Source organism: Quercus robur, chromosome 3, assembly GCF_932294415.1.
Source record: "Quercus robur chromosome 3, dhQueRobu3.1, whole genome shotgun sequence".
In the NCBI taxonomy this organism is placed as follows: Eukaryota; Viridiplantae; Streptophyta; class Magnoliopsida; order Fagales; family Fagaceae; genus Quercus; species Quercus robur.
In genome coordinates, this window is record NC_065536.1 from 66251637 (window position 1) to 66266044 (window position 14408).

Consider the following 14408-nt stretch of genomic DNA (forward strand, 5'->3'; position numbering starts at 1 on the left):
CTACCTTCTTGCTAGAGCTATGGTTGAAAGGGCTTGATGTAAAGGAATTGGAGAACTGGGCAATGATTGCGTGGTCACTGTGGAATGCTAGAAATCGATTTCACTTTGAGCATGTTCAAATTCACCCCACTGTCATTCTAAGAGTGGCAACTTCGTTACTCGAAGAATACCAACGGCTGGCCTTGGCGGGACTCAATCTATGAGCTTTGGTCTCTCCTTTTCTTTTTCTTTTTTTTTTGCTTCTCCTGGGGTTGCATTCCATTGTGTTGGCTATCCTTGTACAACCTCCAGGTGTAGGAACATGTATTTTTTTTTTTTGAGAAACAAACACATACACACAAGGAAGAAGGAAAGCGGTTCTAACACAAAAGCAAATCACAACTCTACTCAACATGTATTCTGTTTTCCTCTTTTCAATATAATTCTATCATTTGAAGTAAAAATATATATATATATATATATTCCTTTTTGAATATTTAAAATTTAAAATATTTAATCAGGGTTTAAATAATATGTTATAACCCTAAGTAGAAGTTAGATATCATTGATGGAGAATCATTCTTATTATTTTCTTTATAGAAATGATAGTATTTTTGGGTTTTTTCCCCCTATTTCTTGGTTTTTAATGTTTTAAGATTATGTTCCTGACCCATAAAATATATATATATATATATATATATATATATAGATATATTCTTGACATATTAGGGTATTTTTGAAATGATTTTTCAGGTTTTAAAAACTATTGAGTTTGGTTTAAGTTTAAGTTCTTGACATTCTTTCTTTGTATCTTCTTTTTTTTTCTTTTTCTTTTTTTCTATATTATTTTCTACATTATAACGAAATATTTATACGTTATTTTTATTTTATTACTAAATTGTATCTGATTTAGATCCTATTGTTTCAAAAATTAAACCTTATAATATCAAAAGTAACAAATTAAAATATGAAGTTTGCATATAAATCAATGGTTTAATTTATTATTATTTGAAATCTTTTAATTTATAATCTTTGCAATCTATAAGGACTAATTTTATTCTTTTATGAAATTTTAGAATTTAATTTGTTATCCCTCCTTATTATAGGCTTTATATGTATTTTTTCTTACCCTCTTGACATATTGTTTTCTTTCCTTCTTGATATATATATATATATATATATATATCTTCTTTTTGTTTTCCCTATATTATTTTCTTTATTATGACTATTATCTAGGGTTTGGATTAAGGTTATGAGCTTGACATTGTTATATTTTTATTTTGCAGATAAAAGATTTGGTAGTTTGTTGGAAATGAGAGATAACCCCACATACAGATGTGTCAAGTCCAGCTACAGATTTGATGTTATATTATTGGATAGATTCAGGAGAAATATCATTAGATCCCCTGATTAGCTGGTCCGTTATGCTACATTTGTAATCTCTCCATAGTGCAACTATTTCTTTGATATTAATTGTGCGTAAATGTAGGCCTAAGGCCAAAACCATGTAAATCTTTGTGTTTTATGTATGATTGTTTATTTTATTTCTATTTTAATTTTCCATCATACCACTATTATTAGATACATTCATCACAATAATATTAAAAAAATAATAATGGTCAAGGGAAAAAAGAAAAAGTAATAAAATAATTATACCATTGGAAGAAATGGGAGGTTCTTTGCAAGCCAAAATCAGAGGGACAGATGGGGTTCAAAGACCTGGGGAGGTTTAATGATGCAATGTTGGCAAAACAAGTTTGGAGGTTGTTAAAGGATCAATCATTACTGTTTTATAGGGTGTTTAAAGCAAAGTATTTTCCAAGGGGGTCAATCTTTGAAGCATCAGTAGCCACGAGATCTTATGCTTGGCAAAGCATCCTCAAATCGAGGAAGGTGATATCTTTGGGCATGAGGTGGAAAATAGGTAATGGCAGGAGCATAGACATATATAAGGATAACTGGTTGCCAAGGAAGGGATCAGCAAAAATTGTCTCAACACGAAGGCCAGAGTTGGATGGTGCCCAGGTTGCTGCTCTCATCAACCTGTCTACACATTCATGGGATCAGAACATGGTTGACCAGAATTTCTTACTTTTTGAGGCAAACCGGATCAAAGCCATTCCCCTGTGTTGGACGGATCAATGCGATAGAATTATTTGGCCTAATAGTCCAGATGGGAATTACTAAGTCAAGGCTGGTTATCAAAAATTATGTGAGGAAGCAGATGCTAGTAATGCCTCAAGTTCAGACCCAACGCAACAGAAGTCTTTTTGGAAAAAGGTTTGGAAGCTTCAGGTGCCTAATAAAATAAAAAAATTTCTATGGCGTGTTTGTTCAAATGCTTTGCCAACAAAGGAGAATCTGAAGAAACGAAAAATCATAGACGATGGACGTTGCAACGCCTGCCTAACGGAGCAAGAATCCATACTCCATGTGTTATGGGAGTGCGAGAAGCTCAGTCACATGTGGGCCCCCTGTTTCAGCTGGGTCCGAACAGAGCACCCTGGTATTCGTGACATGCAAGACTTGATAAATATGCTTGGACAACAGGTTCAGAGGTTGGAGTTGTTCGGAGTGGTGGCATGGTTCATATGGAGTCACAGGAATAGATTGAGATTAAACGAGAAGGGTTTGCCAAGTGAAAAAATTTTCGAAGTTGCAAAAATTTACCTCTTGGACTATCAAGCTAAATGTCTGACATCCAGAATGAAGCAACCTAAGGAAAACACTAAATGGCAACCTCCAGTGGAAGGCATTTATAAGACGAACTATGATGGGGTTGTTTTCACCGAGTCAGGGGAAGCGGGGATTGGAGTTATTGTAAGAGATGCAAGGGGGGAGGTGATCGCTGCCTTAGCTGAAAAAATATTATACCCGGGTTCAGTGGAATTGTTGGAGGCTTTAGCTGCACGAAGAACAGCAAAATTTGCTATGGAGTTGGGATTATCTTCCTCAATACTAGAAGGCGACTCTGAGGTGGTTTACAGGGCATTGCAGGCTTCAAATTGGCGTCACTCATCCATTGGTGAAATTGTAAAAGACAGTGTCTATGGTAGGTTCCCTTAGAACCTTTTCTTTCTCTCACACTAGGCGGCAGGGCAATAATGCAGCTCATGTTTTGGTCAAGAGAGCAATTGTTTCTTTTCCTATATTAGTCTGGATGGAGCATGTTCCACTAGACGTTAGTCCATTTGTAATTTCTGATTTGTCATTTAATGAATAAGATCGCCTAGACGGGATTCTAAAAAAAAAAAAAAACTACGTTTTGTGGTATCCATTTGACATTCTATCCTCGATTTTTTAATTAATCCAAGATAAGAGTCCAAAATCCATTAATAAAGAAATCGGAAAACCAAAATTTGGAAATTTATTCCTATATTACCTATAATGAGGATTTTTCTCTTTGACCTAAAATTTAGGATTTTCTTTCCTTCACATTCATATTTTTTACTCCCTAAAATTTAGTCATTTTTATTCCTTTTTCATCCGAATAAAAGTAAAGAGAGGTACTATATTCACAACATTTTCAACAAACATTTTCACCCCCAATTTAAAAAATAAAGGCAAAAACCACATTTTCATCCCTACATTCTCATGCGATTCTTACTTTGGTCCCTATTTTTTATTTTCACCGCTTTTAGTCTCTATTTAGAAAAACGCGTCTCGTTTTAGTCCTTTTCGTTAGTGCCCTAACGGCAAAGTCCTACGTGGCAGACGAAACTATTAAAATAATAATAATAAATTTTATTTTGGCATTAAAAAATGTCATGTTAGCATCTACATTAAAAAAAAAATTAATTTATTAATTTTAACTAAATAAAAAAAATTAAAAACAGAAATAAAAACCAAAAATCAATGAATGGAGATTTAAGTGTGTCTTGAACAGGAACATCAAGAACACAAACCTAGATCTAAGAACACAAAATTAAAATCCAAAAATCACGAATGACTAAACTAGGAAATATGTACAGGTTGGTGTCCTCAAAAAGACCCACAAGGTAAGCCTTTACAACCTCTTGAAGAGCGAGAACAGCATGGCTTTGGAACCTCAAATCCATTCGGGAAACAAAGAGAATTTCATATAAGAACAACAATTCGCACAAAGAGAACAAGAGAAACATATAAGATCAATTTTCTCGACAACCAAATAGAGGTGAAGGATATAAACAAACCTTGAAGTCTTGTGCGATTTCATGAACAAGATGTTGGAAGGGCAACTTGTGGATCAAAAGCTCAGTACTCTTTTGGTACTTATGGATTTCATTGTTTAAAATCTAGAAGAAAATTAGGGTTTCGAAAGAAAATAAACGATCTAATTACAAATGTTTGAATTTTTCGAAAAAAATAATTACTGAAGAGCAACAGTACCGAGACGATAACGATGGGGCTTCTTCACTCCACCAGTTGTGTGTGCAAATTTCCTTGTAGCCTTCACAAAATTAACAAAAATAAAGTCAAATTCAGAACCCTAATGTCATATTTATATGATTCTCGGAATTAAATTCAAGAACAATTCCAAAACCCTGAGTCATGTTTGTTTCCAAAGAAAGTTCACTAAAAGAGAGAGAAATTAAGCAATTTTATTTTCCTAGAGAGAAAATCAAAAGAGTTATTTTCAATTGAAAGAAAGAATTGGACTAAGAAGAAAACCCTAAAAGAAACACACCTTAGTGGCAAGCTGCTTCCTTGGAGCCTTTCCTCCGGTGGACTTGCGAGCAGTCTGCTTGGTACGAGCCATCTCTCTTCAGATCGGAATCAGAGAACGAAAAGCGAAGAAGAAGAAGTTAAGGCTTTGATTTTCTAAGAGAATCTGAGATTTGGATGTGAATGTGGGATTCGATGAAAATAATTCGTCTTCTTCTTTATACTGCAATTTATGTCAACTTTATCATATAGCATGAATTTTTGAAGCCTTCTAACCATTTCAGACGAGAGTAATGAACACTTCAGCAAATTTATTAAAAGTAATGTCTAATAAACACAGCTTGTTCGAATTTTTTGGATTTTAATTTTGTATTCTTAAATCTGGGTTTGTGTTCTTGTTGCTCTTATTTAAGACACACTTAGATCTCAATTCATGTGATTTTTGGTTTTTATTTCTTTTTTTAATTTTTTAATTTAGTTAAAATTAATAAATTAATTTTTTTTATTTAGATGCTGACGTGGCATTTTTTAATGCCAAAATAAAATTTATTATTATTATTTTAATAGTTTCGTCTGCCACGTAAGACTTTGTTGTTAGGGCACTGATGGAAAGGACTAAAACGAGACACATTTTTCTAAATAGGAACTAAAAGCGGTGAAAATAAAAGATAGGGACCAAAGTGAGAATCACGTGAAAATGTAGGAACGAAAATGTAGTTTTCGCCAAAAATAAAAAACTAAGAGAACTAAAATTTAACATTCTTTCCCCTCATGTTTGTCTTATTTTCCTACCCAAAATTTTCTCTATATCACTATACCATTTTTAAACACATGTTCAAAAAAGAAATTACACCTGTAAAAAAAAAAATTATAGTTATTACTTATGTGTACGTTTTTAGACCCCTTAAAATACAAGTTGTTTAACCTAGTTATTTAGCTATGTGATTACTTAGATAAATTATCTAGATCAAGGTTAACACAAGAAAATCATATCATATAAATAATGCGGAAATATAAAGAATGCACGATATGATAACCTAGGAAAACCAAACTGGTAAAAAACCTGAGGATGATTTAACCTAACTATTCTCAAGATAAAATAGATTCACTATGAAAAAATTGAAGTTTGTACAATATAACTTAGACCACTAACATCCTATTGCTACCTCGAGTAGAAAACTTACTACCACGACCACGTGACAACTCCGAGTCCATATGGACTACTTTCCTTGATCCACTGCAACCACAAGTACTCTCACTTGTGACTTTGAGACTCTACTCAAAGATTTCAGATCATTTTTAAGTTCTTTATGCAGCAACTGAAGCGATCACCAAGTTCTTGACATGAATCTTGATTTTGATAATCCTAAGTGTGTATGAAGGTAAACACCTCTAGATCTCACAAGAGATTCAACACACAGCACATCAAAAAGACTTCTAAAATGGAGCTAGGGTATTTTCTTTTATACTTGGAGTAAAACATAAAACCCTATATGTCACATGGGCTTGGGCTGAATTGGAACTTCTGCAGAAAAATAAATATGCACGAGATTCAATCGATCGAGTCTAATTTTCGATCGATTGAGCCTTGCAGATTTAGTCCAATAAATTCTACAATCACTTAATTCCAATTTTACAAATAAACACAATTTGAGCAGCCTAAACCTAGACTCTAATGTTTTGATCATGGTTTGCCAACATATTACAAAATCAAGTTCTAATACATTAGTTTCTAAAGTCTTAGAACCTAACATTATGTTTAAAATTTATTCTTTTTATTTATTTGAAAAAAAAAATTCAAATTATAATAGATGCGAATTATTAAACTTTACCAAAAAAAAAAAAAAAAAAAGCTTCTAAGCACGCACAATACACGCATGCTTAGAGGCTAATCACTATATAAAATTATCTTGAGTTATCTAAACTTTTCTGGCGGGGTGGAACTCCACTATGGTGGGGGCCATGACCCTCCAAAATTTAAAAATCCTTTTTATAATATAGATAACAATGAAATAAGAGATTTGAGGTTTGATTCCCTCCAACATTAAAAATTAATTAAGTATTTTAGTTTGATAATAAAGAGCAATTATTAAGAGTGAATGCTTAAAACTTTTTATAAAAAAAATTATGAGACAATTAATTTAAAGATTTAACCTACGAAAATATTTAGTTAGAACAACGGTGCTCTTAAGAAAATAAAAGAAAAAAGTATTAAATCTTATAGTTTCAAAAATTAACAAATTAAACGCTAATAACTAATATATATGGGGGAAAAACTATACAAAGGGTGCACTTGTATGGAATTCTATACCATGAAATATGTTGCAATATGTATATATGAATGGTAGATAATTAAGAGAGAGAGAAAAAAAATTCAATGCTTACTTTTATTAAAAATAATGATTTTTTTTTGGTCTTGTTCTCATACATACAAGACTATTCACCGTATATACAAACAAAAATATATATCACTGATTTAAGCGAAAATTAAAATTATCCGCCTCATACTATATAAATTTGTCTAAAATTAAATGGCGTAAATCCATAAATAATATATATATATATATTTATATTATTTCCTATCCTTTTTTACGGGTTTTGTTTTTCCACTCTGAAAACATAGAACATTCAATCATTTTCATTCTCAAATAAGAAGTTCACAATGAGTTTTCACTCAAATTCTCACGATCTCACCTCACCTCCATATCATAACCTCTTTGCATTATGTGTTGTAAAGAAATGTAATCTTAATTGTATGGGGTTAATATGATATATGCCAATATAGATTAGGAATAATTATACATTCATATCAGTTAAACTTAGGAAAAATTATTTAAGTATTGTGCCTTAGTTTCGCCCATTATATTCAACGATGTCACTATATTTCATTATTTATTAATGCAGCACATTTTTGTAAAAACTAAAAACAATTAAATTTAATCATGTGATTTGTTAATTAATGCAACTACATAGTGAAATTAATTGAGAATCTAAGATACAATACGTAAGAAGTCGTAACCAAGTTTTATCTTTTCATATGATCAACTAATTTCCGCATCACAACCACACATCCTAACATCATAAACATATAGCATGGAAGTAAAACTAATTTGAAGAAAAAGAAAGGATGAAAAAAAATATGAAATGGGTTGGATGGGTGATGAAATGTATAACAACAATCACATACTCTGTGTTGATTAATGGGGAAGCTCATGGTAGAATCTCTTTGACTAGGGGACTTTGACAAGGCGATCCATTATCATCCTATCAGTTTCTTCTTTGTATGGAAGCCTTCTTTACCCTTATATCTGATGCAAGTAATAGGAATCTTCTCAATGGAGTGTCCATCTGTAGGGGCTGCCCTAGAGTCACACATTTATTCTTTGCGGATGACAACCTGTTTTTCTATAAGGCTAATAGGGAGGAAGTTAGCAAGTTTGTTTAAATTCTAGAGCTTTTTGAGGCTGCCTCGGGGCAAAAGATCAATATGGATAAGTCTTCGGTGACCTTTAGCCATAATACTCCTATTGAAACAAGAGGTGAGGTCCTGGAAATTCTAGGGCCAATGCAAGAATTAAGGCAAGGAAAATATCTTGGACTCCCATCAGTAATAGGCAAGTCAAAGAATCAAGTTTTTGCAAAAATAAAGGAGAAGGTTGGAAAAAAACTCTCCGAGTGGAAAGAAAAAATGCTTTCTGTGAGGGGAAAGGAAATTTTGATTAAAGCAGTCATGTAGGCAATCCCTACATATACTATGAGTTGCTTCCAACTACCAAAGGGTCTATGTGAGGATCTAGAAAGAATGGAGAAAAATTTCTGGTGGGGTCAGAGAGATCAAGAGGCAAAAATGGCTTGGGTCAGATGGAGGAAAATATGCAAAGCAAAATCAGATGGTGGTATGGGTTTCCGCAACCTACAAGCTTTCAATTTAGCAATGCTTGTGAAGCAGGCATGGCGTATTTTGACAAACCCAAACTTGCTGCTTGCAAGAATTTACAAGGCTAAGTACTTCCCCTATAGTGATATTTTGGGTGCAAAGCTTGGTTGCAGCCCCTCTTATGCTTGGAGAAGCATTTATAACAGCTTGGAAGTTATTAATAGGGGTATAAGGTGGAGGGTTGGCAATGGAAAGATGATACATATTTGGGAAGACAAGTGGCTGCCTACTCCCACCACTCACAAAGTTTGCTCCCCCCAACAAGATATTGGAGACTTCCCAATGGTGTCATCTCTAATCGATGAAGAAACAAGGCACTGGAAAGTGGAAGTGGTTAAGAGGTATTTCCTTCCTGTTGAGGCTGAAATAATCCTAAACATCCCTCTCAGCAATAACTTGCCAGAAGATAGCATAATTTGGTTAGGAAACAAACGAGGAGTTTTCTCTGTTAAAAGTGCATATTATGTTGCATTTCCTATTGTGGAGAATTCTGAGGTGGGTGAGTGTTCAAGCGGAGATGGTAAGACTCGCTTATGAAAGAAAGTGCGGCAACTCCAGCTTCCTGCCAAAGTCAGAATATTTGCTTGGAGGGCTTGTATGGATGGGCTGCTTACTAGACTAAATCTGGCAAAGAGAGGTCTAATTGTTGAGGTCGAATGTCCTCTCTGTGAGAAGGTTGTTGAAAGTACTAGTCATGCTTTAATTTATTGTGATAAGCTTTGTGAAGTATGGTGGAATTGGCAAAGTTGTCCAATACATCTGTTGGCTGAGAACAGGTGCCTTGTGGACTTAGCTTTGAAAATATTGGATGTTGGTTCTCCAATCAACCTTGAAACTCACTTTGCCACTGTGTGGGCCATTTGGTTTAACAGGAACCAAGTGGTTCATGAGTCTAAAAGCAGTCCCCATTCTCATATTTGGAACCTTGTGGTGCGCACACAAGAGGACTACAAAAATGCTATAGTGTATAGTCATGTTAAACAAGAAGCCCCAGATGTTGGGTGGGCAGCGCCTCCTCCAGAAATCTACAAGATAAATGTAGATGGTGCTACGGCTGGGGTTGGGTGTAGGTCCACTGTTGGTGTGATTATTCGAGATAGTAGGGGGATGGTTGTAGCTGCGGCTTGCAAGGTCTTGAATGGGGATTTTGGGGCAGCTGTCACAGAAGCCTTTGCAGTGGATGAAGGAATCCGGTTCGCCATGGAGATGGAGCTTCAACGAATTATTGTGGAGTTCGATTCTATTGGGGTAGTTGACGCTATTAATGAGAACAATTGCAATGGTGAGTTTGGGATGATCATCCAAGGATCTTTGGAGCTGCTTCGGTCCTTTAGGAGTTGGAAAGTGAGACACCTGAAAAGGGACTACAACAGAGCCGCACATGAGCTTGCATAGATAACTAAGACATCTGGATCTTCTCAACAATGGAAAGGAATAGAGCTGCCAATGATATGGCATGTGTTACTGTTAGATAGAGCTAAATGTTAACTGTGTATTATTTTGCTCTTTCTTTCCTTTTATTTGTGCTCTGTTGTTTGTTTGCTCTCTTGTATGCCAATTTTAGTTTAATGCTGTGTATTATTTTGCTCTTTCTTTCCTTTTATTTGTGCTCTGTTGTTTGTTTGCTCTGTTGTATGCCAATTTCAGTTTAATGAAAGTCCAGTTTTCAAAACATATATATATATATATATATATATATGATGCATATTGTTATGTCCAGCAACTTACCAATTCAAATTGATGAAGTCTAAAGTTTAAATAATTATCCGATTACATATTAGGCTATTCTTTTAGATTCTATTTAGTTTTGTTTTATTTTCAATTTGTATTTAAATAGGAGTTGGTTCCTATTTTTTAGGATTAGATTGTAATGAGATTATCTCATTCTTGGTTATTTATATACCTTGAATGCATTAATCACAATCAAGCAGAAAATTAACCAAAAAAAATCTATTTTTCCCTCAAGTTTAAGAGGCTAGTCACCTCGAATTGAATAATCTATCTTTCTTTTATCCCGGTTCACAACACATATTATAAAGATCAAAATAAGAGGAGGTAAGAAGGGGAGGGGGTTTCTATTTTTATTGGTTGAAATAAAGAACATTATGCAATTCACTTATTATATTGAAAAGAAAAATATAAAAACGTAGAAATAAAGATTTAAGTTACAGTTATTGGCAGTGTCTAAACCAGCCACTGCATGCTAACAGAGATACATTAAGAATTTGATTGCAATTTTCCTTTACTATAATCATCAACCTCGCCCCAATTTGTGTCTTTTTAAAGAGATGACTAAGGAGAATTCTGTAGTTGAATATTGGGAATGACACAGTGACACTGTACATGGCCATTTTTGCGTCTCAACCAACCAACAGCATATGTCTTCTATCTTCACAACTGTGTCAACTATTTTAACAATTTATGTTCTATACAATTTCCAGACAATGACTTCCCCAACTGCAAACTTATTTTCTATGCCCTGATGATGCCATAAGAACTCCAACAGCTACAACAAACATAAACAACATGCTGACAAGAAGTATATATGTTTTTCGTGATGATCTCCGATACTCTCCAAAGATAAGTATGCCCCAAAAGGTGCTCACAAGTGGAAGTGCCTGTGTATCACCGCAAAATTGATATGTGCATTGAGAATTTGGTAAACATGCATGTGTGATAGGCACGCGTCTCTAAGCAGTCGTATGTTAGTAAAAAATGTCATATAATTATCAGTATCATAATTGTATGTAACAATACGTATCCACATACTGACTTGTATAGGTAATAAAGCTAACCTGAACAGAATCTGCTGCTGCATATCCTGCTGCTTCACCTCCCATAAATTGAAGACCATTTCCAAACCCACACAAGAACCCAGCCAAAAAGGCCCAGCCTCGGCCATTCCAGTCTGACAAGTAAGCCTTAAGGGATGATTTGGGTAAGTTTAGTATAGGGTGGTAAAGGAAGATGATATTTAGAACGATGCCGATGACAAAACAAGAAACTGAGAAGTAGAAAAATGCAGTATAGACAGACAAGTGAGGAACCCCTTCCTTTAAAGTGTGCCATTGATCATTTGTTGCCAAATTGAACGCTGGTGAGAATAGAGAGAAGCAAATACCAGCAAAGAATGTTATGGCCAGTCCAATTATAGTGCTCTTACCAAACACCTGCAATTAGAATATTATAACCAGTAAATCCAAAGATATTTTGTCTATGGATGCACGAAATTCATTCTAAAAAGCAAGGGGTGGGCCACTAATTAGATGTAGGTTCAGTGCAGTCATCATCCATAACTTTATGTATGATGGGACCAAATTGAATATGTGTGCGTTGGAAGGTATAAATGAAAATACCATAATTCTAGATTAAAATTTTAAAACTATCCATAATCAATCAAAACTGCCAACCTTAATTGATCTTCTGTTCTCAAGTTCTATGAGGAAACCTGCAGTTCCAGCTCTGGCCTTGTCTGCAGAACTGCTTCCATTTTCGACATCACTCTCTCTAACTACTGATGTCCCATGTTGGAGAGAGAAAGTTAACAGTTTTATTGAATGAAGGAATCCCAAAGCTAGAAAACTAAGAGTCTAGAGAGTTACCATCATTTGTAAGTGTTTCTTTAGAAGTGGAAAAACCTGTACCTCTGTCAAAAGGTTCAATTGTAGAAGCATTAGTGTTTTATAATCCATAATGCGTAAGAAGGAAGAAAAGATTTCCTGATGCAATTGAAATTTTACTAAAACATGACCTTAACCTAACAAACTCATAGCAAGGAAAATCTTAGAGAGAACAAAGATTAGTTGAAAAACAACCATCAAGATAAGCATTAAGAAAGAAAATTAACAGCTGCACTTCCTTTCAAGAAAACAGAACATACTTCTCAACAAATTTATTGTCTCCCCAAATGGAAAAATAAAAGGCTTCTTTCATTAAGTTAGAGGTTTTTGTACTTTTTTTTAATGCATTATTGGCAGCTGCTTATCATAAATTGGGCTGTCCCTAGGCTTCTTATTCATTTAGTCCTATGCAGTTGCTTCATTATTCATTAACATAGCACAATGTAACAACTGTATTCTTCTTCTGAAGTTTTCTATGGGAACAAATACAGGCAAAAGGAAATAACAGAAGAGAATGGAAAATGAACCACACAGAAAGGTACGAGTTTAAAAATTAATTCAGATTTAAGATTCAATGAGTAATTTAGCCGATTTTCACTAATCAATTAAGCAGCCCTTATTATCAACAAAAGAAACCTTTAATGCAAATCAGAACATTTTCATTTTTAACTATGAAGGTTAGAGGTATACTCAGTGGACAAACTTTTGAGCTTTTCCTTATTGTCAGCTGCATTGGATGCATGAACAAAAGAGCCAAGACAAACCGCAATCAAGAAGCAACCAACACCAGGGAAAAGAATATCAGCCCTGTTGATTTTATCATCTAAAAAGTAATTCATGGTTGTGCCTGTTACAATCAGAACAAATACAGTACTGAAAAATTACTATCTTGCCAAGGTTTTACTTCATCCTTTTCAAAATGCATTTCCACACACAAATGCATACACAAATTGGGGTTGTGTGTTTATTTGTATGTGCATGTGCATGTTCATTTGCCTGTGTATGTTAAGAGAGAGAGAGAGAGAGAGACCTATAACAACAGTTAAGCTTGAAGAAATCACTTCTGTCACTGATAAACCAACTAAAGCCCAACTATACTGTGTAGACAGATTACCAACGCTGAGCACCACCCCACCCGCCATTGCAAATAAAACAGAGGGCCAGTTATCCTGCATCAAGGACCCCAGAAGAATTATGAATCACTTTTAACTGACACAATGTCATTGCAACAAGATTCATGGTCATGTATGCAGCATAAATCCCCCTTAGAAGATTCAAAACTACTTCCATTTGAAATAAAGCACAGTTGAGATTTGTAATGCTACATAATTAAAACTAGATGAGGGACTAGGACGCTAGTTTACTCAAAAGTGAACAACCTACTAGAGATTGAACCATTTAAGCAAACATCATCCCAAAGCCACAAAGCGAACTCAGCATCCAATGACATTTCATTCAGCACCCTTAAAGAACTTATATGCATTCTCATCTCCAACAAGCGTCTCAATGATATCCCAGCATCCACAAATATTTAAAATGTTTTCCTAGATTTGATAAGTAAACATGTTCAGAAATCAAACTGCCAAAATTTAATTGCCTAAATACTAGAAAATCTAGAACATACGGCTTCTCAGTCAGTCTCCAACATCATTTACTGAAAACTATGGTTGAGTCTTTTCCCCTCTTTCTCATGGGCAACAGTCATATGTTAGTTCACAAGTTTTAAGAGGCGAGATAATGTTCAAGCAGTCCGGACATCTAGAAACCAGGCCAAACTGCTAGTCTTTGACGGCAAATTTGTTGCTATCATATATAATAATTGTTCTCACAATCATAGATGCAGGAATTTCTCATATAATCAATTATTTCCCTCCAGGAAATGATTATGCAATTCTTGTCTCAAAAGGTTTGCAACTATCAAGATTAATGACAAAGCTTTACACTAAATAAAGACATACAGTTTCCTTATCGTAGAAACTAGGCATATCTTACTTTATTTCACCACCTACATAAGGGTTTTGTTTAATAGTATATAAAGAATGGACCAAAAATTACAACCACTAAACAGACAATAAGAAACTTATAGATAGCTGTTGCACTCTGCATTTACATATACAGTGCAAAAAAGATGGAAAGAGAGAGAGAGAGAGGAAATGACACTCAAGAGCACTATTTGAATTCTACTCAGAACACAACTATACTATTCTTCCTTTTTTATTTATATACCT

The 14408-nt window shown here is 34.4% G+C and overlaps 2 protein-coding genes across 16 annotated transcripts in view; both read right to left on the bottom strand.

The window, feature by feature from the left end:
- LOC126718979 (ureide permease 1-like) overlaps window positions 1-14408 on the bottom strand; it is a 164049-nt gene that overhangs the window by 83695 nt on the left and 65946 nt on the right. For 6 of the 15 annotated variants that reach the window (XM_050421437.1, XM_050421435.1, XM_050421436.1 and 3 more), the window contains 6 exons: window positions 13211-13349; window positions 12871-13027; window positions 12163-12206; window positions 11971-12074; window positions 11356-11730; window positions 10664-11178 (listed from right to left, as the gene is read on the bottom strand). The exons of 1 other annotated variant lie outside the window; for it this stretch is intronic. In XM_050421437.1, coding sequence (XP_050277394.1) covers window positions 11026-11178; window positions 11356-11730; window positions 11971-12074; window positions 12163-12206; window positions 12871-13027; window positions 13211-13349 — 972 coding nt within the window. In that variant the 3' untranslated portion in view covers window positions 10664-11025. Of the gene's footprint in view, window positions 1-10663; window positions 11179-11355; window positions 11731-11970; window positions 12075-12162; window positions 12207-12870; window positions 13028-13210; window positions 13350-14408 lie in introns of those variants that run through there. 8 more of the 15 variants (XM_050421427.1, XM_050421419.1, XM_050421426.1 and 5 more) reach the window with 7 other exon arrangements.
- LOC126716485 (histone H3.3-like) lies at window positions 3847-4789 on the bottom strand. The gene is made up of 5 exons (XM_050417304.1): window positions 4646-4789; window positions 4333-4408; window positions 4151-4243; window positions 3949-4036; window positions 3847-3856 (listed from the first exon to the last, which is right to left on the bottom strand). Exons 1-5 carry the CDS (start codon window positions 4715-4717, stop codon window positions 3847-3849), a joined length of 339 nt encoding a protein of 112 aa, XP_050273261.1. The 5' UTR covers window positions 4718-4789.

Coding starts and splice junctions, on each gene's coding strand:
- LOC126716485 (XM_050417304.1), bottom strand. CDS start 4,717: ATGGCTCGTACCAAGCAGACTGCTCGCAAGTCCACCGGAGGAAAGGCT. Junction 4,409..4,645: donor GGAAGCAGCTTGCCACTAAG/GTGTGTTTCTTT, acceptor AATTTTGTGAAG/GCTACAAGGAAATTTGCACA. Junction 4,244..4,332: donor TCTCGGTACTGTTGCTCTTC/AGTAATTATTTT, acceptor AGATTTTAAACA/ATGAAATCCATAAGTACCAA.